This window comes from Thalassophryne amazonica, chromosome 1 (genome assembly GCF_902500255.1).
Source record: "Thalassophryne amazonica chromosome 1, fThaAma1.1, whole genome shotgun sequence".
Taxonomy (NCBI): Eukaryota; Metazoa; Chordata; class Actinopteri; order Batrachoidiformes; family Batrachoididae; genus Thalassophryne; species Thalassophryne amazonica.
In genome coordinates, this window is record NC_047103.1 from 39024392 (window position 1) to 39048096 (window position 23705).

Sequence of the window (23705 nt, forward strand, 5' to 3'; positions counted from 1 at the left end):
GCCTTACAATATAAAGCACCTTGGGGCAACTGTTTGTTGTGATTTGGCGGTAATTAAATAAAATTGATTGAAGTTATGCACATATATTATACAGGATATAAGCCGACTTAAAAGATGTATAATGTAACACCCCTTTAATTTAGTTTGCTCTATTTTGACATTTTAGTCTGTATACTTTTAGTATATTTGGTATACAGTTATATTTCACACATATATTTGAACACTGAGAAAAGCCTTTGCATTTTTAATAGTCTGTAGCAGCGCTGAAACAAAATATTGAACATCTGTTAAATGAGTCAGAGAAAGTCCACACCTCCACATTTTCTTTTATTTATTTTTGTAGTCTAATATATTACAGCAACAATTTATTTACTTATCTGCACTTGCATGTAAGTTTATACATTGTTCTTGTATTTGAAAATTCATCTTTTTGTTAAGTGCACTATCATTTTCTTACATAGTTGAGAACTTTTACTCTTTAAAACAAATAAAATATTTACAACTTACCATTAACTCACTTTTTATTTACACTTGGTAGGACAAAGGAACCTAAAGAATGTATATTGAAAAATAATTGGCTGTTGCAACAGGGACATCAAAAGACATCATGATTTACCATTTTCTTGAGATTGCCTACCATCTCCAGAGTTATTTGTTTGGCATGATGAATATCTGTGTACTGATCCTATGCTTGTGTTTTTGCAATACCTCTCTGCTTCTTCCTACACGGGCACTTTTGCCACGATCTGATATCAACTGATCTCACAGTGTTTACTGAACCTTGCATGCTACTGAGCAATGAATAAAGAGTACCTCACCGAACCTGTGTAGTTCTCTGCTATGGGCTCACCAGACGTGTTACATATGTTACACTGAGAACTCAAGCTGGAAAGGGTGAATAAGAGAACCTCTCAGTATAGAAGTCTGCAGTCAAGGAAGGCTGGTAGAACCGACCAGGGAAAGAAGACCCAGTGCAACAGAAAAGCAGACAGTTAAGTTGGAGTTTTGTCCACAGGACGTACAGGCTGCAGCCTTTAGACTTATTTTTTCTTATTTTAAATGACTCACACTGCAATTTGCACAAAAGACAGCACCATGCTCCATCTGGGTGGAACCCGTAGAGGTGGTCGCCGTGACCGCTATCACAGCCAATGCCAAACACACAGCTACCAAGGAGCTGCAGGGAAGGAAAAGTGAAGGGAACCTGATCTAGCTGAATGGTTCCTGGTCAGATTGTGTACACCTGCTACATGGACAGCTGGTTTGGGCAAACAGGTGGTGAGAGACACCTGTCAGAGTACCAGGTCCTTGAGGAGACACAACAGAGTCTATATTCAGATTTAAATCCCAAATCCAGTTTTTACCATATTTAGATTGTATCTTGATAGATGATTTTTGATCTCCTGAACAACAACAACAAAAAAAAAACCACATGAAATGTCTTGGCCATAGTGTAGAACCACCTAAAGTTCCAGGATTGAAATGCAGCATTTGAGAAGCATCCCAGTGAAAGAACACGGGATGGAGGAGCAGTCCTCCTTCACACAGCTGAAAGAGACAACTGGGGAGTGATACGATTGGAGCCTCAATACTAAACATGAATCTAATATGTGAAACACCAAAGGGCGTTTGTCCTTACCACTGTCGCCTGTGTGCTTGCTCCGGGGGCATTGGTCGGTAAGGTTAGACCTTATCTGCCATGTGAAGCGCCTTGAGGCAGCTTTGTTGTGATTTGGCGCTCGATAAATAAATTGAATTGAATAAAATATTCCATCTGAATGGGCAGCCTGAAATGCTAAACTGTAAAAACTACACATCATCTTTGTATTTCAACTTGGAACAATATTATTTAACAAAACATTCACAGGAAGAGTTTGTTGTGTTTCAGTGCGATTTCGACTGGTGACATGCTCAGCCCGCTGGTGCTGTAAAGCGGTCGCTTGTAATGCCTCCATGTGACCAGAGCAATGCGCACCACAAATAAGATGCAGGAAACCGCCAGGATAAAAGCTGCAGAAGAAGACATTCAGATAAATGCATGAATGGATGATCACCTATTTACGGGGACATTTTGTGAATATATTCCAGCAGTACCGGCAAAGATGTACACGTGACCTCCAGAGGAGGTGGAGTTTTGCAGGGTGGCTGTTAACCACAGAACTACCACAGGGTAGATGGTCAGAACATAGCGCACATCGTTATCTAGCCAGAAGTTCTCCAATAAAAACCTATGATGACACCGAGAGAGACACACAAAGTAAAAAGACATTCTTAGAAATATCTGTCACATGACAGACGGCGGTGGGGGTCCACGCTCACCAGGCTAACAGCTCCATCAGAAGCAGCAGCAGAGACGCCATTACACAGTAACACTTCAAGGTTTCAGTCTGATACTGCAAATATATAGTCAGGTTGAGTAAAGTGCAGAGCATGCCCCATGTCGCGTACACCGCCATTCCATTTTGCACCTGATTGAACAAAGCAGAAACACTTACAGTTAGAACATCTCATAACACACAGCAGCACAATGTGTGCAAAGAAATCAAAGCTGTGGCAACTTCATAGAGCTTCAAATGTTATTCATGTCCATGTTCATGTCATCCACCGCCGCCGCTGCTGCTGCTGCTTTAATGTGTGCACGGCGGGAAGCGCCTGGAAACCAATCTCTGGGTTTTTGCTATGATCCAGCTGGGCACATGCTGTGCACAAGTACACGACTCAGATCCAGCTGAATGAACAGAACTGATGCCAAAACAAAATTCACAGGCATGTCAGCCGGGATGCACGTGTGGTTCAGAGTGACGGAGCAGCCTGCAGCTGTGCCAGGCAGAACTTCATCCATTCAAGGTTCAGGTTAGAATTTGCTATATTTCTTTGCTTGTAAAGAAAACTCATCTTGTCACATCCAATTTTTAAAAACACCTCCGTTGTGTCTTTGACCACATCTGTCTGTTTGATTAACCCTCAAGCAATTGAGTGGGGTCATGTATGACCCCGGGCATATATTTTTGTGCACCATTTGTACCCAAGACCATCAAATATGGCCATCAGATATTCCGAAGACTTTTCATCTGTCTGTCCGTCCGTTACTGACTCTTGAAATTCACAGGGAACGTTTTTGGGACACACACCATGTTCAAAGTTCAAAGATGACTAACCTTGACCTATTTTAATAAGTATTCTAAGAGGTTTAAAAGCCACATTCTGTTTCAGTCTGCAAGAAATAAACACTTCTGAAACTGAAAATGCTGTTATTCTAACCTGATAACACCTTTCAGCGTGCACGCTAACTTCTGCTAACTCAAAGCTACTTCCACTCTTGTCAAAAGCTCATAAACATAAATATTGTTTATGATTGATTGATTGATAGATAGAGGGGCTTTATTGGACATGTACAAATTGTAAGAATAGGATCTTAATAATTAATGTAAATAACTATATATATATATATATATATATATATATCTATATATATATATATATATATATATATATATATATATATATATACAGTGAGGAAAATAAGTATTTGAACCACCCTGTGATTTTGCAAGTTCTCCCACTTAGAAATCATGGAGGGGTCTGAAATTTTCATCTTAGGTGCATGTTCACTGTGAGAGACATAATCTAAAAAATATCTGGAAATCACAATGTATGATTTTTTTAATAATTTATTTGTATGTTACTGCTGCAAATAAGTATTTCAACACCTGTGAAAATCAATGTTAATATTTGGTGCAGTAGCCTTTGTTTGCAGTTACAGAGGTCAAACATTTCCTGTAGTTCTTGACCAAGTTTTCACACACTGCAGCAGGAATTTTGGTCCACTCCTCCATACGGATCTTCTCCAAATCTTTCAGGTTTGGAGTTTTAGCTCCCTCCAAAGATTTTCTATTGAGTTCAGGTCTGGAGACTGGCCAGGCCACTCCAGGACCTTAAAATGCTTCTTACGGAGCCCCTCCTTAGTTGCCCTGGCTGTGTGTTTGGGGTCATTGTCATGCTGGAAGACCCAGCCATGACCCATCTTCAATGCTCTTACTGAGGGAAGGAGGTTGTTTGCCAAAATCTCGCAATACATGACCCCATCCATCCCCTTTGCGAAGAGCACCCCCAGAGTATGATGTTTCCACCCCCATGCTTCACGGTTGGGATGGTTTTTCTTGGGGTTGTTCTCATCCTCTAAACATGGTAAGTGGAGTTGATTCCAAAATGCTCTATTCTGGTCTCATCTGACCACATGACCTTCTCCCATACCTCCTCTGGATCATCCAGATGGTCACTGGTGAACTTCAAACGGGCCTGGACATGTGCTGGCTTGTGCAGGGGGACCTTGCTGCCCTGCAGGATTTTAAACCATGACAGCATCATGTGTTACTAATGTAATCTTTGTGACTGTGGTCCCAGCTCTCTTCAGGTCATTGACCAGGTCCTCCTGTGTAGTTCTGAGCTTTCTCAGAATCATCCTTACCCCACAAAGTGAGATCTTGCATGGAATCCCAGACCGAGGGAGATTGATAGTCATCTTGTGTTTCTTCCACTTTCTAATAAATAATCATGACAGTTGTTGTCTTCTACCAAGCTGCTTGCCTGTTGTCCTGTAGTCCATCCCAGCCTTGTGCAGGTCTAGTTTTGTCCCTGGTGTCCTTAGACAGCTCTTTGGTCTTGGCTATGGTGGACAGATTGGAGTGTGACTGATTGAGTGTGTGAACAGGTGTCTTTTATACAGGTAACAAGTTCAAACAGGTGCAATTAATACAGGTAAAGAGTGCAGAATAAGAGGGCTTCTTAAAGAAAAATGATCAGGTCTGTGAGAGCCAGAATTCTTGCTGGTTGGTAGGGGGTCAAATACTTATTTGCAGCAGTAACATACAAATAAATTATTAAAAAAATTATACATTGTGATTTCCGGATTTTTCTTTTTTTTTAGATTATGTCTCTCACAGTGGACATGCACCTAAGATGAAAATTTCAGACCCCTCCATGATTTCTAAGTGGGAGAACTTGCAAAACTGCAGGGTGTTCAAATACTTATTTTCCTCACTGTATATATATATATATATATATATATATATATATATATATATATGTGTATATATATATATATATATATATATATATATATATATATATACATATATATATATACATATATATATATATATATACACACACACACACTTTGCACTGGAATACCAATTAAACAATTGCAAATTATAAAGAAGACAATGCTCATCCGGTCAAGGGTATTTTTGCATTGCATTATACAGTATTTGTAATTTTAATTGGAAAAAGTTTGTTACCATTAATTTATCAATCTATTTGTCCTGCATTTGTTCACAGAATTTTGCAAAGATCGACCAATCCGTGTGGCAAGTATAATCCAAACTGACCCAGCACAAGTTTGGGTCACTTATGACCACGGGAAGATCTATGAGATTTTTAAAATTATATCTTCAGATGGTATTGTAATTTGCCAACTCCAATCATTATATTTTACTGTTTTGCAAGGAAACATGGCTAACAGACTCAGAATAGAAAGATTTACAGCTGCACAAGCATGAGATTGATTCTTGATGCCTAGAGTGAGGAAGAAAAGGATGATGGACAAATATATTAGCAAGTGAAATAAATATTAAGAATCCTAAAACAATCATTATGTAGAAGTATTCCAATATAAAGTCAGTGTGTTCATAAATAACCCCACTCGGTCATATTAGTTGCTAAAATAGCTTGGTCGCTTGAGGCTTAATGGAAATGTCCCATTGATATGCATATTATTTGTGCATTAGGAAACGTGGGCCTTGGTGGAGTTACTATGTGGTCTCTGAGTGCCCTCTAGTTGCTTAAGTTTTTAAAATGTGTAGCCTCTTCGATTTTCCATATCACAAAATTACAGCTAATTTGAGCTCTGGCAAAGTATTTTGGGGGGGGGCAGTCTATGGTAAATATAGTGAGATCACACCATGAGAAGGCTCCTTGGGTACTGCTGGAATGACTTTGTATCAAAGGAACAGTTATTTAGGGAGACTCACTGCAGAGTACCGCTTTCATTGTGAGGGAGCATCACCTTCAACATTTCCGACATGTGGCATCTTTCTCTGTGTGTGATCCAATACTCAGGTGCCTTGGTGTTGAGGGCCCCAGTGGCTCCAGAAGGCATGACTCAGTTGTCTGCCTGAGTGGTTTCCATTTAGGACCTGGGTTGGTTCCATTGTGTGGTGGATATGGCAATGCATGGCAATCAGTGCATTCTCCCAGACTTAACTCCAGTGAGACACTTCATCTGCATCATCTCAGTCCACCCAGCTGTCAATGGATGCTGGTATGAATTGGGGAAGTAACCTGCGATAGACTGGAGTCCCATGCTGTGGAATCTGAGGATAAGCATAGGTTCCAGTAGACTTTAGGTCCTATATGGGACTTACGTCTTTCTATTCCATGATATCTTGCAGACGAAATGAAGGAGGCACATGTGTGGATATGTAAGGTTCTTATCCAGCAGCCATCCAAGAAAACCTCAGTGTGAAATATGCCCACATTTTGTCCCGAGTTCTTACTAATGGGATCTCTGTTCACCTTTGTTTACTCGCTGTGTCCATGATTTTCTTTTGCTTTGTGCTCAAGTTTATTTTGGGTTGGAAAAGCTCCTCATTTGATCTCTCTGATCTCACCACAGAAAGTGTTATTGTGCCTCATTACTGTATTTTCACTCATGTGGGTCAAAATGCCAAGCTGTCACTCGACAAGTCAAAATTTGGATCACATTAGCGATATAAATTTGTGACTCTTTTAGTTGAATAATACAGAACCAATGATAGTGGAGCCAAAGAAAATCATTTTAATGAGTTATATGGTTAAAAATAAACAAAATTCAAAGTGGACTGCACCTTTAAATGGCCTGTATTATCAGATGACACCTGATACTCAAAATGCTTTACAGTGATGTTGCACATTCACACACCTTGATGCTATGAGTTGTAATTGCACTCTGCACTCAACGCTTATTGAGTGTTGTTAGAAGGAAAGTTGATGTAACACAGTGGTAAACATACCCCTGTCCCAGCTTTTTTGAAACGTGTGGCAGGGGTGGTGACCAAGTGGTTAGTGCACTTGGTTTCAGTGCAGAAGGTTCCAGGTTCAAATCCCACCCCTGCCACATTTCTCCATGTAATGTGGAGTTGTGTCAGGAAGGGCATCCAGCGTAAAACCTGTGCCAATTCAACATGCAGATCCACCTTGGATTTACTGTGGCGACCCCGAGTGCAAACAAGGGAGCAGCTTTTGTTGCATCCATTTCAAAATGAGCAAATATTTGCACAAAAACACTAAAGTTTATCAGTTTGAACATTAAATATCTTGTCTTTGTGGTGTATTCAATTGAATAAAAAAAGGTTGAAGAGGATTTGCAAATCATTGTATTCTGTTTTTATTTACATTTTACCCAACGTCCCAACTTCATTGGAATTGAGGTTGTACAAGTTCAAGATCAAAGGTCAGTTGTGTATTTTCAGGTGAAGGAACCAAATTCTAATGTTTTTCTCCCCTCTTTTACAGATTTTGTGCAACAAAGAACAGCAAACTGATTACAAAAACCTTTTCTGGTACTGGTAAGATAATATAATAATAAAAACGACTGGACCTCTGCCAAGGCATAAATGCCATATCTCGCAATAGCTCAATAAACTAACACACCCAGACACCGGCCAGTTTTATAACTTCTAATCTGCCAGATGAAACCTTTTCACAAAGATGGGTGATAACAGGTAAATTACCAGGCGTGGCAGTGCGGAGTTGTTTTTACCAAACTTATTAGGAGTCTCCAATAACTTTTGAAGCAGATTAGTCAAAGCTCAAGTTCATCAAAAAATATACGAGGTCTGTTAGAAAAGTATCTGACCTTATTATTTTTTTAAAAAACCATATGGATTTGAATCGTGTGATTGCGTCAGACAAGCTTGAACCCTTGTGCGCATGCGTGAGTTTTTTCATGCCTGTCGGTTGCGTTATTCGCCTGTGAGCAGGCTTTGAGTGAGGTGTGGTCCACCCCTCTCGTCTATTTTTTTATTGCGAATAAATGTCTGAACGATTTGGATCTTTGCTGCATCAATTTTTTTTTCCAGAAACTGTGAGAGACCTCCAGGTGGACACCGTTTGGAAAATTAATATGGCCTTCAGGGACGATTTATGGGGATTAAACAGATTACGGGGGTGTTACTGCCGCTTTAAGGACTGCCCACAACTGCTGAGAGCGCGGCGCACTCCCAGCCCCCATGGACAGGCTTACACCCTGCTGGAACAACCAGATCATTTCCAACGTGAAGGCTTTGTTGATCTGGGACCTCATCTGACTTTCACAAAAAGGCAGAAGATTTGGACATCAGCAGTTTTTCCAGCACATTCCACTGTTACAGGAGTTTTTTTCATGGAATGAAAAGCAGGGGGTTGCGCCACGGAGTCGTTCAATACGCGGGACAAAACCACCTCGGTGTTGGTCTCTCAGGACAGCTTTCAGGTGGATTTCAGACTGATTCCGGTTGCTTTCCAGTCGTGTAAATATCCGATTGTGATTGTGCATGAGCTGGACATGCCAGAACATCAATCAATCAATCAATCAATTTTATTATATAGCGCCAAATCACAACAAACAGTTGCCCCAAGGCGCTTTATATTGTAAGGCAAGGCCATACAATAATTATGTAAAACCCCAACGGTCAAAACGACCCCCTGTGAGCAAGCACTTGGCTACAGTGGGAAGGAAAAACTCCCTTTTAACAGGAAGAAACCTCCAGCAGAACCAGGCTCAGGGAGGGGCAGTCTTCTGCTGGGACTGGTTGGGGCTGAGGGAGAGAACCAGGAAAAAGACATGCTGTGGAGGGGAGCAGAGATCGATCACTAATGATTAAATGCAGAGTGGTGCATACAGAGCAAAAAGAGAAAGAAACAGTGCATCATGGGAACCCCCAGCAGTCTACGTCTATAGCAGCATAACTAAGGGATGGTTCAGGGTCACCTGATCCAGCCCTAACTATAAGCTTTAGCAAAAGGAAAGTTTTAAGCCTAATCTTAAAAGTAGAGAGGGTGTCTGTCTCCCTGATCTGAATTGGGAGCTGGTTCCACAGGAGAGGAGCCTGAAAGCTGAAGGCTCTGCCTCCCTTCTACTCTTACAAACCCTAGGAACTACAAGTAAGCCTGCAGTCTGAGAGCAAAGCGCTCTATTGGGTGATATGGTACTACGAGGTCCCTAAGATAAGATGGGACCTGATTATTCAAAACCTTATAAGTAAGAAGAAGAATTTTAAATTCTATTCTATTATTAACAGGAAGCCAATGAAGAGAGGCCAATATGGGTGAGATATGCTCTCTCCTTCTAGTCCCCGTCAGTACTCTAGCTGCAGCATTTTGAATTAACTGAAGGCTTTTTAGGGAACTTTAGGACAACCTGATAATAATGAATTACAATAGTCCAGCCTAGAGGAAATAAATGCATGAATTAGTTTTTCAGCATCACTCTGAGACAAGACCTTTCTGATTTTAGAGATATTGCGTAAATGCAAAAAAGCAGTCCTACATATTTGTTTAATATGCACTTTGAATGACATATCCTGATCAAAAATGACTCCAAGATTTCTCACAGTATTACTAGAGGTCAGGGTAATGCCATCCACAGTAAGGATCTGGTTAGACACCATGTTTCTAAGATTTGTGGGGCCAAGTACAATAACTTCAGTTTTATCTGAGTTTAAAAGCAGGAAATTAGAGGTCATCCATGTCTTTATGTCTGTAAGACAATCCTGCAGTTTAGCTAATTGGTGTGTGTCCTCTGGCTTCATGGATAGATAAAGCTGGGTATCATCTGCGTAACAATGAAAATTTAAGCAATACCGTCTAATAATACTGCCTAAGGGAAGCATGTATAAAGTGAATAAAATTGGTCCTAGCACAGAACCTTGTGGAACTCCATAATTAACTTTAGTCTGTGAAGAAGATTCCCCATTTACATGAACAAATTGTAATCTATTAGACAAATTTGATTCAAACCACCGCAGCGCAGTGCCTTTGGCATGCTCTAATCTCTGTAATAAAATTTTATGGTCAACAGTATCAAAAGCAGCACTGAGGTCGAACAGAACAAGCACAGAGATGAGTCCACTGTCCGAGGCCATAAGAAGATCATTTGTAACCTTCACTAATGCTGTTTCTGTACTATGATGAATTCTAAAACCTGACTGAAACTCTTCAAATAGACCATTCCTCTGCAGATGATCAGTTAGCTGTTTTACAACTACCCTTTCAAGAATTTTTGAGAGAAAAGGAAGGTTGGAGATTGGCCTATAATTAGCTAAGATAGCTGGGTCAAGTGATGGCTTTTTAAGTAATGGTTTAATTACTGCCACCTTAAAAGCCTGTGGTACATAGCCAACTAACAAAGATAGATTGATCATATTTAAGATCGAAGCATTAAATAATGGTAGGGCTTCCTTGAGCAGCCTGGTAGGAATGGGGTCTAATAAACATGTTGATGGTTTGGATGAAGTAACTAATGAAAATAACTCAGACAGAACAATCGGAGAGAAAGAGTCTAACCAAATACCGGCATCACTGAAAGCAGCCAAAGATAACGATACGTCTTTGGGATGGTTGTGAGTAATTTTTTCTCTAATAGTTAAATTTTGTTAGCAAAGAAGTCATGAAGTCATTACTAGTTAAGTTAATGGAATACTCAGCTCAATAGAGCTCTGACTCTTTGTCAGCCTGGCTACAGTACTGAAAAGAAACCTGGGGTTGTTCTTATTTTCTTCAATTAGTGATGAGTAGAAAGATGTCCTAGCTTTACGGAGGGCTTTTTTATAGAGCAACAGACTCTTTTTCCAGGCTAAGTGAAGATCTTCTAAGTTAGTGAGACGCCATTTCCTCTCCAACTTACGGGTTATCTGCTTTAAGCTACAAGTTTGTGAGTTATACCACGGAGTCAGGCACTTCTGATTTAAAGCTCTCTTTTTTAGAGGAGCTACAGCATCCAAAGTTGTCTTCAATGAGGATGTAAAACTATTGACGAGATACTCTATCTCACTTACAGAGTTAGGTAGCTACTCTGCACTGTGTTGGTATATGGCATTAGAGAACATAAAGAAGGAATCATATCCTTAAACCTAGTTACAGCGCTTTCTGAAAGACTTCTAGTGTAATGAAACTTATTCCCCACTGCTGGGTAGTCCATCAGAGTAAATGTAAATGTTATTAAGAAATGATCAGACAGAAGGGAGTTTTCAGGGAATACTGTTAAGTCTTCTATTTCCATACCATAAGTCAGAACAAGATCTAAGATATGATTAAAGTGGTGGGTGGACTCATTTACTTTTTGAGCAAAGCCAATAGAGTCTAATGATAGATTAAATGCAGTGTTGAGGCTGTCATTCTCAGCATCTGTGTGGATGTTAAAATCGCCCACTATAAGCCTCACAGAACATGTCCTGTGAGGCTTCATCACGGCGTTGCTTTGCGCCGAGCGGCTGCACCACGACGCGCGGAACTCCTCCGCACGTCTGTCTTAATGTGCCGGAAAAAGTGCTGATGTCCACGTCTTTTCACAATTCCTGTGCTAGTCAGGTGACATACCGGATCAAGACAGTGTCCAGTTTAAAATTGAACGGCACATTTCACTGTTACAGGAGTTTTTGTCATGGAAAGAGAAGCTGCTCCACCGCTCGGCGCAAAGCAACGCCGTGATGAAGCCTCACAGGACATGTTCTGGCATGTCCAGCTCATGCACATGCGCACGAGGGTTCAAGCTTGTCTGACGCAATCACACGTGATTCAAATCCATATGGTTTTTAAAAAAAATAATAAGGTCGGATACTTTTCTAACAGATCTCGTAAGTCCCCATAACTAATAGGGCTACAGCAGTGTTTCCCAATCTTGGTCCGTGGGACTCAAAGTACTGCATGCTTCCCATTTGGCTCTAATCTGCTCACACCAGATCAGATCAGCTCAGTCAGGTGTGTTCAGACAAAACACGAAAACACACTGGATTTTGCTTGTGATGTGCACTTAGCACAGGCGGAAATGGAAAATGTGCAGTACTTTGGGTCCAGAGGACCAGGATTGGGAAACACTGAGCAAGAGAGATGATGTGAAGCTTACATGAATCAATAAATCAATCAATTGTTATCAAATGGTGTCAGAGATGTAATGGTAAAGTGTCCCAGACTTATTGTACAGCGGAGTATCACGTGTGTGTGTGTGTGTACAGGGTACTGCATGTATATCCTCTGATGCTTTTCATTGTGGTTTGTTTTAGTTAATTTGCAGGGAAAAATGAGCAACAACATGGGGCGGAGCACCAGCGCATGTTCCCAGTGTTGACTTGATTACTGAGTGTTCTTGCATTAATGTGAGATAAAGTAAAGCATGTGAGGGTGTATTTCTGTTACATATGTCACACAGGTGTCAAACAAGCTAAGTCAGGCTTAAATATTACCGATAGAAGGAGAATGTCTGTGAAAACAAATGTGTGACTTTGGATATCTTTAACATTATACCTCAAGCCTATGAAAATATGAAAGGCAGGTAAAAACTGGTTTTGCACTATATGACCCCTTTAATAATGATCTTATTTGAACAAGAGGTTAACCTGGAGTAATTTCATTATCACATCTGTTCTTTCAAATTAAATCTGAATAAAATCTTAATGATTCAAAGTTCTTTTTTTTTTTTTTTTTTACATTTAACAAATCTGTGGCTGTGTGTATTTAAGGTGTTAAGCTTTAAATGAGAATGCAGTACAAAGGGATGCTGGCTCACACAAAGTAGTCACATTTTATACCATATGTCCATGACTCTTAACGTATGTCTTCATGTGAAAATAACTTTACAGCCAGTTACATCGATAAGAAAAGTATTTAACAGGTGTTTTGTTTCAGGTGTGCAGTACAACAGGAAAAATCAGAGCTTTGATCATCACAGCCTCAGACCTGCTGTCCTGATCAGAGCATTACCGATGTGCCAGAAAAGATTACTGATTTAATTATTGATTGATTTAATGGAGGGCGGTACGGTGGATGAGTGATTGGCACTATTGCCTCAAAGCAAGAAGGTCTTGGGCTCGCTTCCCGCCTGATCCTGTCTATGTGGAGTTTGCATGTTCTCCCCATGTTCATGTGGGTGCTCCAGCCTCCTCCTACTTCCAAAGACATGCAGGTTTGGTGAAGTGGTGACTGTAAATTGACCGTAGGTGTGAGTGAGAGTGTGAATGTGTTTGTCTGTCTATATGAGGCCCTGTGGTAGACTGGTGTGCTGTCCGGGGTGAACCCGCCTCTCACCCACTGACTGCCAGCATAGGCTCCATCAAACCCATAACCTTTAAATGAATAAGTGGGTATAAAAAATGAATGTGTTTGTGGCCCTGCGATAGACTGGTGTCCTGTCCAAGGTGTACCCAGCTCTCTCCACTTGTCCTTCGACTGCTAGCATAGCCCCCCCTCTACAGATGATCCTTGATTATATTAAGCAGGTGCAGAAAATGAATGAATTGATGGATATTTTGAGTTCTTTTTCTTATTTCATCTGCTGTATGATTCATTTGTGTTATTAATAAATATTTATAGACTGGAGGGGGTTCTTGTTGTGCTGGCAGCCCACCATGCTTGTACTGTGATGGAGAAACACTGATTTCTCACACTGTTGACAGTGATGCACAATCCATGTTGGGGTGCACTATCACACCGGTGTTCCGCCCACCACTACAACAAAAACCAGAAACCGTATCACATTTTTCGATGTTCATTCATTGCAAAGATTAAAAAGTAACTTGACAAAGGCCATGACTGCAGTTAAGATTATATTGTAAAGTGTTTTAACTTTTACTGTGGTTGAACTTCGGCAGACTTCTATTTCCGCCTTCTTGCATTTCCTTCTCTGCTATGAGCATGTTTGCTTTGTGTCATCTGATATTAGTTTACAAGCTTTTTACTCACAGTGTGCATAAATCAAAGACACTCATTTGTTTTCTTTCTTTCAGGATGTGTAAGGCTCAAGCAAAGATGTTTTTACCAATATTCTGATGAGCCAAAGGTCTGTTCGATGGAATTTGTGCAACCAGCCTCCATAGACCCTCAGTCCCCAACAGGAGAAGAAAAGAATCATGTAACTGGTGGCGGTCATCAGTAATGAGGTTATCAGTACTGTGAACAGCATCCTGCAGAGAAAAACATACTAAAACTGTAAAACAAAAAAAAAATCTTTTAATTGTGTGTTGGCACAGAGATGAATTTGTCTGCGAGGTGAACTTGGGCACTTACTCTCTGTCAAACAGAAATAACCACGTGATATTAAACAACATGTTGATAATCACAGAGATGTGAAATCCGTAGGGCAGCACAGCGGGCGTGGTAAACATGAAGCCATAAGCACTCCTGCAGGTAGAGACAATAATGTCAGATTCAGGAGGGAAAGTACACCACTGTAAACACAATAATCACCCTGTCACATACGGTGTGAGAGCAATCTGCAACATGTAAACACAGAAATATCCCACAGACCTCCGTGGGATAGACTGGATAAATGGCTTCTGCATTAGGAATTTGGTGCAATACAAGAAGATCTATAAGTTAAGAACCTGATTCGGGAGGGATAGTTTCTCTTGTTCTTCTTTGGCAGGTCATCACTTCCAAAGTAGATCGTTTCTTTAGTTTACCCCACAAAAGCCTCTGTGCTCTTCCAAATCTGGTATCAAGTGGTGTGCACAAGTGCAACGGACTTCATAGCTAGGGACACTGTTATGCAGTGACACCAAACTAGTTGGATGATGCCATCCCTCAACCAACATCCTGGATTTCTTTACCCATCACAGATGTAACTGAACCATTGGCCCAAATGGATTCATCTGCTGCAGGATGCCATCAGACACCCTGCTGCTACTGAGGTCCTCATTGGATGCAGTTTAACACCATGTCGCAGTAGAAATGGTATAGACCACATACTGGTTTGACACAAGGCTTATGCTCTTCCTTGAGGCACAGGTGGCCTTGAACCAGGGACCAAAATACATTAACCACTTGGGCCACTGCCCTACCCAAGTCAAAATCTTACAAGATGCTTCTCACATTTGTGCCTAGAAGACTTTGTAAGTTGATTTTAGAAATCCCTAAACCAGACCACACATTTCTGAATGTTTGCCGAACTTCCATCATTGCAGTGGGTTTGAAGTGCAACTGACATTGTTTTTTGTCTTTTTTTAAACATTTATTTATCTTTTGTCCCAATTATAAACAAAACACCAGCACATCATCTTCAAAACTACAAGGACAACTAAAGAGAAAACAAACGTGCTACAACTCAAGCATTCATGAACATCGAGTTCCAACATGCTGGTGTCGCAGACTGAACGGTCCTCCCTAAAAATTGGTCCGCTCTGCCTCCACTGCGCATGCATCATTTCAGACCACAGCAGCACATCTGAGATGGACTCTCTTCACCCAAAGGGATCAAAGGGAATAATGGGATTATTAACCATCAGATGACAAAGTAAAATCTCTTAAATCATTCTAAAGTCAGTTTTAAGCAGAAACTAGGCAATAATTGAGTTGGTGGGCCAGAAAGTGAGCAGTTTTCTTGTCACTTTCCTAATAATTACCACGAAACTGTATTAACAGTTCAAGTACCTCGGGGTCTTGTTCACGAGTGAGGGGACAATAGAGCGTGAGATTGGCCGGAGAATCAGAGCAGCAAGGATGGTATTGCATTTGCTCTACCGTACTGTTGTGACAAAAAGGGAGCTGACCCAAAAGGTGAAGCTCTCAATCTACTGGTCAGTCTTTGTTCCTACTCTCACCTATGGTCACGAGGGTTGGGTCATGACCGAAAGAACTAGATCGCGGGTACATGCGGCCGAAATGGGCTTCCTTAGGAGGGTGGCTGGTGTCTCCCTTAGAGATAAAGTGAGAAGCATGGTCATCTGTGGGGAGCTCAGAGCAGAGCCCCTGCTCCTTCGTGTTGAAAGGAGCCAGCTGAGGTGGTTCGGACATCTGGTAAGGATGCCTCCTGGGTGCCTCCTGAGGGAGGTATTCCAGGCACGTCAATCTGGGAGGAGACCCCGGGGAAGACCCTGGACTAGGTGGAGAGATGGAGAGATCTCCATCTTGGCCTGGGAATGCCGTTGGATCCCCCAGTTGGAGGTGGTAAACGTGGCCCGGGAAAGGGAAGTTTGGGGTCCCCTACTAGAGCTGTTGCCCTCACGACCAGATCCTGGATAAGCGTTTGAAGATGAGTGAGTGACATTTGTCAGATTTGTAGAATCTTTGGCCAAAATTAGGCAGATCATTAGGAGACGTAGCACCAGAAGCAGATCTCACAACCTTCCAAAACTTCTTTTCAATTTTCAGTCATTTCAGATAAATAAAATTTGTATTTAGCTTTCTTAATTAATAAGCTGCATTTATTGCAGAGCTGCCGAAAAGTTATCCAATCAGCTTCTGTTTTCATTTTTCATGCCTTGGACCAGGCATGGTCTTTTTCTTTGAAAAGGTTTACAGTTTGAGTGGAAAACCAAGGAATATTCTGCCCCTTTATTCTGCATTTAAAGTAATGGAGCATGTTTATTAATTAGCTTCAAGAATTCATCATTAAAAAATTGGCAGGCCAACTCAGTATCAACAAAGAGAGATATTCAGTTCCACTCGAAAATAGACAGCTCATACAAGAAAGCCTGCTCATAAAAAATGTTTAAAATCTTTTTTAAATAAAATGCGTGGTTTAGTTTTGGGGAGTTTGTCATTCCTAACCACTGCAATCATACAATGGTCACTCAAATCGTTCCCAAAAACACCAACATCTGAATACTTGTGGGGAACATTAGTTATTATTAAATCAAGGAGCAATGATCCAGAGGGATGTTTAATATTAGGCCAAGTTGAAGTGTCTATTAACTAACTTTGATTCAGTGAGCACAGGTAGATTTCAGGCTGTCTGAGTCTGAAGGCAACAATCAAGATTTAGGTCCCCCACTAACCATCAACCAGTAAGCTCAAAAGCTCCCACAGCCAGGAGGCAGGCGGGCTCCAGCGGCTATAAAGCAGATGCTGTTAAAAATATTGTTTTTGATTGACTGATTAATAGAGGGGCTTCACTGAACATGTACAAATTGTATTCACACTATTGACGTTTCAAATCCCACAAAACTTTGAAGAGGTCGTCGCGCTGTGAGATCTCAGTAACACTGAGAACTGCACTGAGACGCTCTGATCATGCTGCACTTTAACCGCTGCACACGGACAACAGCATTAACATTGCAACATAAAACTATTTTTATATTGTGCCTAAAACTCTCATGATTATATTCTCTGGGTTTATAGACGTTGTTATTGCGTTTATTTTATGTAAACGTGAGAATCACAGGCTGTCTCTCTGTTATTTTCAGTGGGAGCTGCTGTGAGCTACAATCGCTTCCTGATCACGTCGTTCTGGGGGAATGTGAAGTTTGCTCTTTAACGTCTTGATTATTGTTCTTTACAACACTGTTTGTCCTCTTTGTTCCAGACTAATATATAATATGTCTGAAATTCGGTTTGCTTTTATTAAATTCCACGCAGATTAAACGTAGCAAACAGGGATTATTTGTTATAATTGTTTTAGCAAGTTTTCAGGGTATCATGCAGCAGTCTCTTATTAACGTGATGAAAAGCATAAAAAATTACACTTTTGTAGTATAATATTCATTTACAATTATCATGTGGATTCTCTATATATTGTTTGACTGCAGCGACTCTCTGGCACGCAAGGGATTATGGGATACATCAATAGGGCAAATGTAAGACAACAGGATCTTAATAATTAATTAAACAACTGCAAATTATAAAGAATACAATGCTCATATGGCCGAGGGTATTTTAGCATTGCGTTATATTTTGAAAATTCATTCATTGTTAAACATAGGGATTTTTCCAGTTTTCCAAGATTTTTACTAACTTTGCCCTTTGATCTATGAGCTTGAAAATTGAATCACTTCTTGCCTATCAGGATATAAATCATAAATAAAAGTTTCATAACTATATATGAAAAATTGTGGGCTCCAGGGTGTTCACAAACAAACAGACAGACAGACACTTAAAGACTACTTTTTTGCCTTTCAAGGTTCTGGATAAGATTGTGTCAAGTATCTAGCGATGAATGCTAAAGGTCGCTAGTGTCTTCCTTTTGCCTTGTTACAGTTTAGCTAACTAGCCAGCTAAAACTAACATTTGCCTTATCCAACATTAGCTAACTAGGATATGTTAGCAGATTGTCACTGGATAATTGGCACTCTATATGGGCCTACCTTCTGCAGAGTCCAACAACCATGTATGAGAACATGGCAAAAACCCAAAAGTATATGAAATCCCACACAAAGAACGTCCACTGAGCTGGAGTAAACAGTGTTGTGTACTTCAACGATACATCCTCCGTCATCTGCGTGAAAATACCTATTGAGACAAACACTTTATTAAGCTGCACAAAACTGAGTTAAACATTCAGTTGAGCCCTCTGATCAATAAACACCTAAATTGTTGCTAAATCCAGAGAGTGAGTTTAAGGTTATGGCGGCTAGAAAGGTTAGGAATCCGAGGAACATGAGCACAACACGGGCTGGGTTGTGGTTTGCCATGATGATGATGGTGAGCTGAAGGTAAAAGTCCACAAGAGCTTACATTTTATATTAAACATATTCATGTTAAAAATTATTTGCACAGAGAAAATTATAGCCACCTCTTCCTCGCGCTGCTGTATGTGCGCTCTCCCACACCTGTTGCAACAAACGAACCTGTCATGAAGTAGCTGGTATAGCTCTGCAGGCACTATATTCTCATCTCTTTTTATTACTGTGCTTTATGGTGCAGCTGTTATCTCTCCGGGTCATAAACAATCTCCTATTTGGTTGTTTAAGGCAGAGTAAAAAGAAAAGGGTGTGAACATAAATGGCCAATATCATAATGAAAAAGGTAAAAGTGTGAAACGTGAAGCTACAGTGTGTGGGATTAGATTTGTATGAATATAGCATTCAGCCAACTGTTCGTTACTGTTGATGTGCTTTCCTATGCTGAGAATGAGCCCTTCATATCTACATGGGAGTGGATCCCTTCATGGAGGCTGCCATGTTGCACCACCATGTTGATACAGTAGCCCTAAAGGGACATATGTATTCCAGCCTTCACATTTTGCAGCATGGCTGGAAGATTGAAGAACTGGATGCTCCCCAATACATTGTGACATTATGTACTAGTTGTTAGTGCAGGCTAACAAGTTTGAAAACCCTGTTTTTTTGAGAAATGGAGGATCATACATGTTGCTTATTACAAGAGAAGGCAATAAAGCAATATGTCTCAAAAATCGAAAATGCACAACAAAACAAATGAGGAACGAATGGGAGGAAACTGGAGTCAACGTCTGTGACCGAACTGTAAGAAACCGCCTAAAGGAAATGGGATTTACATACAGAAAAGCTAAACGAAAGCCATCATTAACACCTAAACAGAAAAAAAACAAGGTTACAATGGGCTAAGGAAAAGCAATCGTGGACTGTGGATGACTGGATGAAAGTCATATTCAGTGATGAATCTCAAATCTGCATTGGGCAAGGTGATGATGCTGGAACTTTTGGTGCCGTTCCAATGAGATTTATAAAGATGACTGCCTGAAGAGAACATGTAAATTTCCACAGTCATTGATGATATGGGGCTGCAAGTCAGGTAAAGGCACTAGGGAGATGGCTGTCATTACATCATCAATAAATGCACAAGTTTACGTTGATATTTTGGACACTTTTCTTATCCCATCAATTGAAAGGATGTTTGGGGATAATGAAATCATTTTTCAAGATGATAATGCATCTTGCCATAGAGCAAAAACTGTGAAAACATTCCTTGCAAAAAGACACATAGGGTCAATGTCATGGCCTGCAAATAGTCCGGATCTTAATCCAATTGAAAATCTTTGGTGGAAGTTGAAGAAAATGGTCCATGACAAGGCTCCAACCTGCAAAGCTGATCTGGTAACAGCAATCAGAGAAAGTTGGAGCCAGATTGATGAAGAGTACTGTTTGTCACTCATTAAGTCCATGCCTCAGAGACTGCAAGCTGTTATAAAAGCCAGAGGTGGTGCAACAAAATACTAGTGATGTGTTGGAGCGTTCTTTTGTTTTTCATGATTCCATAATTTTTTCCTCAGAATTGAGTGATTCCATATTCTTTTCCCTCTGCTTGGTCTAAAAAAGTAACCGTTACTGACTGCCACATTTTTTTTTTCCAGATTTCTTAGTGTTTCTTAAAGCCAGAAAGTTGCCATTTGAAATGACTTTAGTTTTGTGTCATGTCTGTGATCTGCTTTTTTTCTACAAAATTAAACAACTGAATGAACATCCTCCGAGGCCGGTGATTCCATAATTTTTGCCAGGGGTTGTAGATTGGTTGCAGGTGAGCAGAAGCAGCAGCTGCTGAGGATCAGATGGGTAAGCTGGAGGAGGGAATCCAGAGAGTCCCCGCTCAGCAACACAGAGACAGACTGAAGCAAACATGACACACCAGGGAGGAAAAACAACAACACACATAAGGAAAGGGAAAGACAAAAGTTTAAACACTAATGCTAAGAGGAGAGCTGAAGGTTTAATGGAGCATACACTGTGGCCACAAAGTGAAGAAATGGCAAATTTTGTCCTCACATTATGTAATGGGAACAGTTTTTTTAAGGGGCTAATATTATATTGGTCAATTGTCTTGGAAAAGATATTAAAATATTGGATACGCCGTCTTGTATGTAGTTGAGCCTGTGTGTGGTATATTTTAACTGTACACATATTTTAAGTTGTAGTGTGTGTTCTATTGGGTTTTATAGATTTGGACTTTGTGTTTGTTTAATTTGAATTGTTTTTAATTGTGGTATGTGTTAATGTTAAAAAAGTTTCATGGCGTAAGTCACAGCAACCTAAAACAAGCAGTTTTATGCCAAAATTTTCCTTGAATGAAGAGACTTTCACCATGCAGTCATAGAATTATTTCACTTAAAATAAAAGCCCAATCATATTTTACTGTAAAAGATGCAATAAAATGGTTTGGCACATTTTCCTTTTTAGTAGAATGTTGCATGCAATTGTGAATATTCAAATATCAGATATATAAAGTGTATTGTATGGATGTAGTTTGTTTGAGTTGGGACCAGATACATTTTGTAGGATGGAAACAGTTGATAGAACAGGTGTGCACATTTAACATAAGAACGTGTCTGGATCCCTGTGGAACTGCCAGCAGGCCTCTAATATAATACAATCTTAATGTTTATTATATTTACAAAAAGCTTTTAAAAAAACTTATCAATCTGATGTTTTGTATTTATTGCATTCAAGACTTGTTTCTGAAACTGATTTTCCCACAACATCCTGAAAGTGCACACAGTCTATTTGCTGCGCATTGTCGGGCTGACACCGGTTTTGTGAACTCACTCAACACGCTATGTGTGCAGCTTTTGTCCACACAGTGGCACCGTGCATGATCATGTGGAAGTGCAATAAAACAGAAACACCTGTTATCGTCACCCTTAAAAGCACTATGATTAGAAAAAGGTGAAATACTGGCTGCACAGTTACAAGAGTTAAACCTGCTTTGAATGACAGTTGTTATTTCCAGAATCTGAAGCTGCAGGGGAAGAGCAGGTTAAGTGAAGGGTCGTTGGTTTGATCCCTGGCTACTTGCGTCAATATGTGGAGGTTTTCCTGAGCGAAGCAGTGAACCTGTGCAGCGTGCTGCACCAAAGCTCCTGGTGTCCATGTGTCCGTGTGAAGGATGGACTTTCCTCTGCAACATGCACAAATGTCATTTTTCCTAAAGTCACCCAGATCAGGCTGTGTGTGTGGTGCAGAGGTGATACAGAGATGCTGACTATTGCACAATTTATTTATTTATGTATTAGTGCGATGGAAGGTTTTAAAGCTGCACATGAAACATATTGTTTTAAAGAAGCTTTGTCCTGGTGCACAATCAGGAGGCCCAAACCCGGTTTGTTGGCAGTGTAACTTTTGACTGGTACTCGAAACATTTTGAGTCAATGTGTGTTGCTTTTCGGGCCGTTATTCTAGCTTTAAGGACTATGTCGGTAAGCCTGTCACGGCACAGCGATACAATGGAGGTTAAACCTTTCCAAAGGGAACGCGTATACCCAGGAGGCCTCTGCTCACTATCAGTCTCCTGCACCTGGTGCCAAAACCCGGCAATAATTAATGCAGAGTTAAAGGACTCTGTCGTATTTAGGCAGGTGTATGCACGGGCGTCCCCTCAGACAGCACAGATACACGTTTACAGGACGTGAGTCCCTCAGTGAATAATGCAGCGCACGACGATGCTTTTGAGTTCTTCACGGCCATCAAGTGAATGAGTGCGTTCCAGCGCTCGGAGCTAAATTTATCGGAAGAACATTGAACATTTCTGGTGTGTTTATACAACATTAAAGTAGCTTCGTCTCCAAAGCGTGATATTAATCAGTGAAATCACCTGGTTAAATCAGTGGCTGCAAAGAAAACCTGCATCCTCTTGGCCCTTTCTGGAACAAGTTGCCCACCCCTGATCTATATTGTCTTTTCAGAAGGCCCATTTGTTAGAAAATCAGTTGGGTTTCAGTAGAAAAACCTCTGAACAATGACAGTGAAAGTAGAAAATGTCTTCAGCTTTATACACTCATCTTCAACCGCTTAGTCCAATTAAGGGTCACGGGGGGGAGTCTATCCCAGGAGTCACAGAGCGTGAGGTGGGGTACACCCTGGACAGGACGCCAGTCTGTTGCAGGGCCACACACAAACAAACACAGTCACATCCGCACACACACCTACGGACAATTTAAAGTTTCCAATCCACCTAACCTGCATGTCTTTTGAATGTGGGAGGAAGCCGGAACACCCGTAGGAACCCACGCAACAGGGGGAGAACATACAAACTCCACCCAGAAAGACTACAGGTGGGAATCGACCTTCTCGCTGTGAGGCAACAGTGCTAACCGCTAAGTCACCATGCTGCTCTTCAGCTTTATTTAAAATATAATTCAAAAATAAAATAAACACCAGCCCGATTGAACAGTATGCATATGAACATGTACTTATCTCAACATTGCAAACAGAGGAACTGCACACAAGTCTACAAACAAACCATGAACAAAAGCTACAGGATTTTAGCATTTTGGAACAGAAAGTAAAAGTAAAACTGGAACTGTATTTGGGATTTCAAGTAGTGCAAAAGATCAGAAAACCCCAGTAAGAAGTATGGAATCCCCCAAAAGACACATTTTCTGACTACCGGGCCTTCTGAAAACAGGGCAGACCCCCGCTGGGTGCGCACACACACACACACACGTATATCTTAACTTCGCATTTGGAGTGCAACCAAATGTTGAAGATTTTATGCCCGCAAATATACTGTATCTACCACAACATATCAAAGATACTGTATATCAGCTCATAAGAGGTCTGTTAGAAAAGTATCCGACCTTTTTATTTTTTTCAAAAACCATATGGATTTGAATCACGTGTGATTGTATCAGCCAAGCTTGAACCTTCGTGCGCATGCGTGAGTTTTTTCACGCCTGTCGGTTGCGTCATTCACCTGTGAGCAGGCTTTGTGTGAGCAGTGGTCCACCCCTCTCGTCGGATTTTTATTGCGAATAAATGTCTGAACGATTTGGAGCTTTGCTGCATCAA

General features: G+C 40.7%; 1 protein-coding gene across 1 annotated transcript; it reads right to left on the bottom strand.

Moving 5' to 3' along the window:
- Nucleotides 1-1750: 1750 nt before the first annotated feature.
- Nucleotides 1751-18783, bottom strand: LOC117519271. Its single transcript, XM_034180605.1, has 8 exons — nt 18740-18783; nt 18533-18653; nt 18312-18456; nt 14299-14412; nt 14051-14195; nt 2320-2468; nt 2095-2228; nt 1751-2010 (listed from the first exon to the last, which is right to left on the bottom strand). The coding sequence occupies exons 2-8, from the start codon at nt 18636-18638 to the stop codon at nt 1862-1864; spliced, it is 942 nt and encodes a 313-aa protein (XP_034036496.1). The 5' UTR covers nt 18639-18653; nt 18740-18783; the 3' UTR covers nt 1751-1861.
- Nucleotides 18784-23705: the final 4922 nt, after the last annotated feature.

Bases quoted from the DNA above. Each gene is read 5' to 3' on its own strand.
- LOC117519271 (XM_034180605.1), bottom strand. From the start codon at position 18,638: ATGGCAAACCACAACCCAGCCCGTGTTGTGCTCATGTTCCTCGGATTC. The intron at 14,196-14,298 runs GTAAGTGCCCAA...TTTTCTCTGCAG, and splicing joins TTATTTCTGTTTGACAGAGA to GATGCTGTTCACAGTACTGA. The intron at 2,229-2,319 runs GTGAGCGTGGAC...GTGTCATCATAG, and splicing joins CTGATGGAGCTGTTAGCCTG to GTTTTTATTGGAGAACTTCT.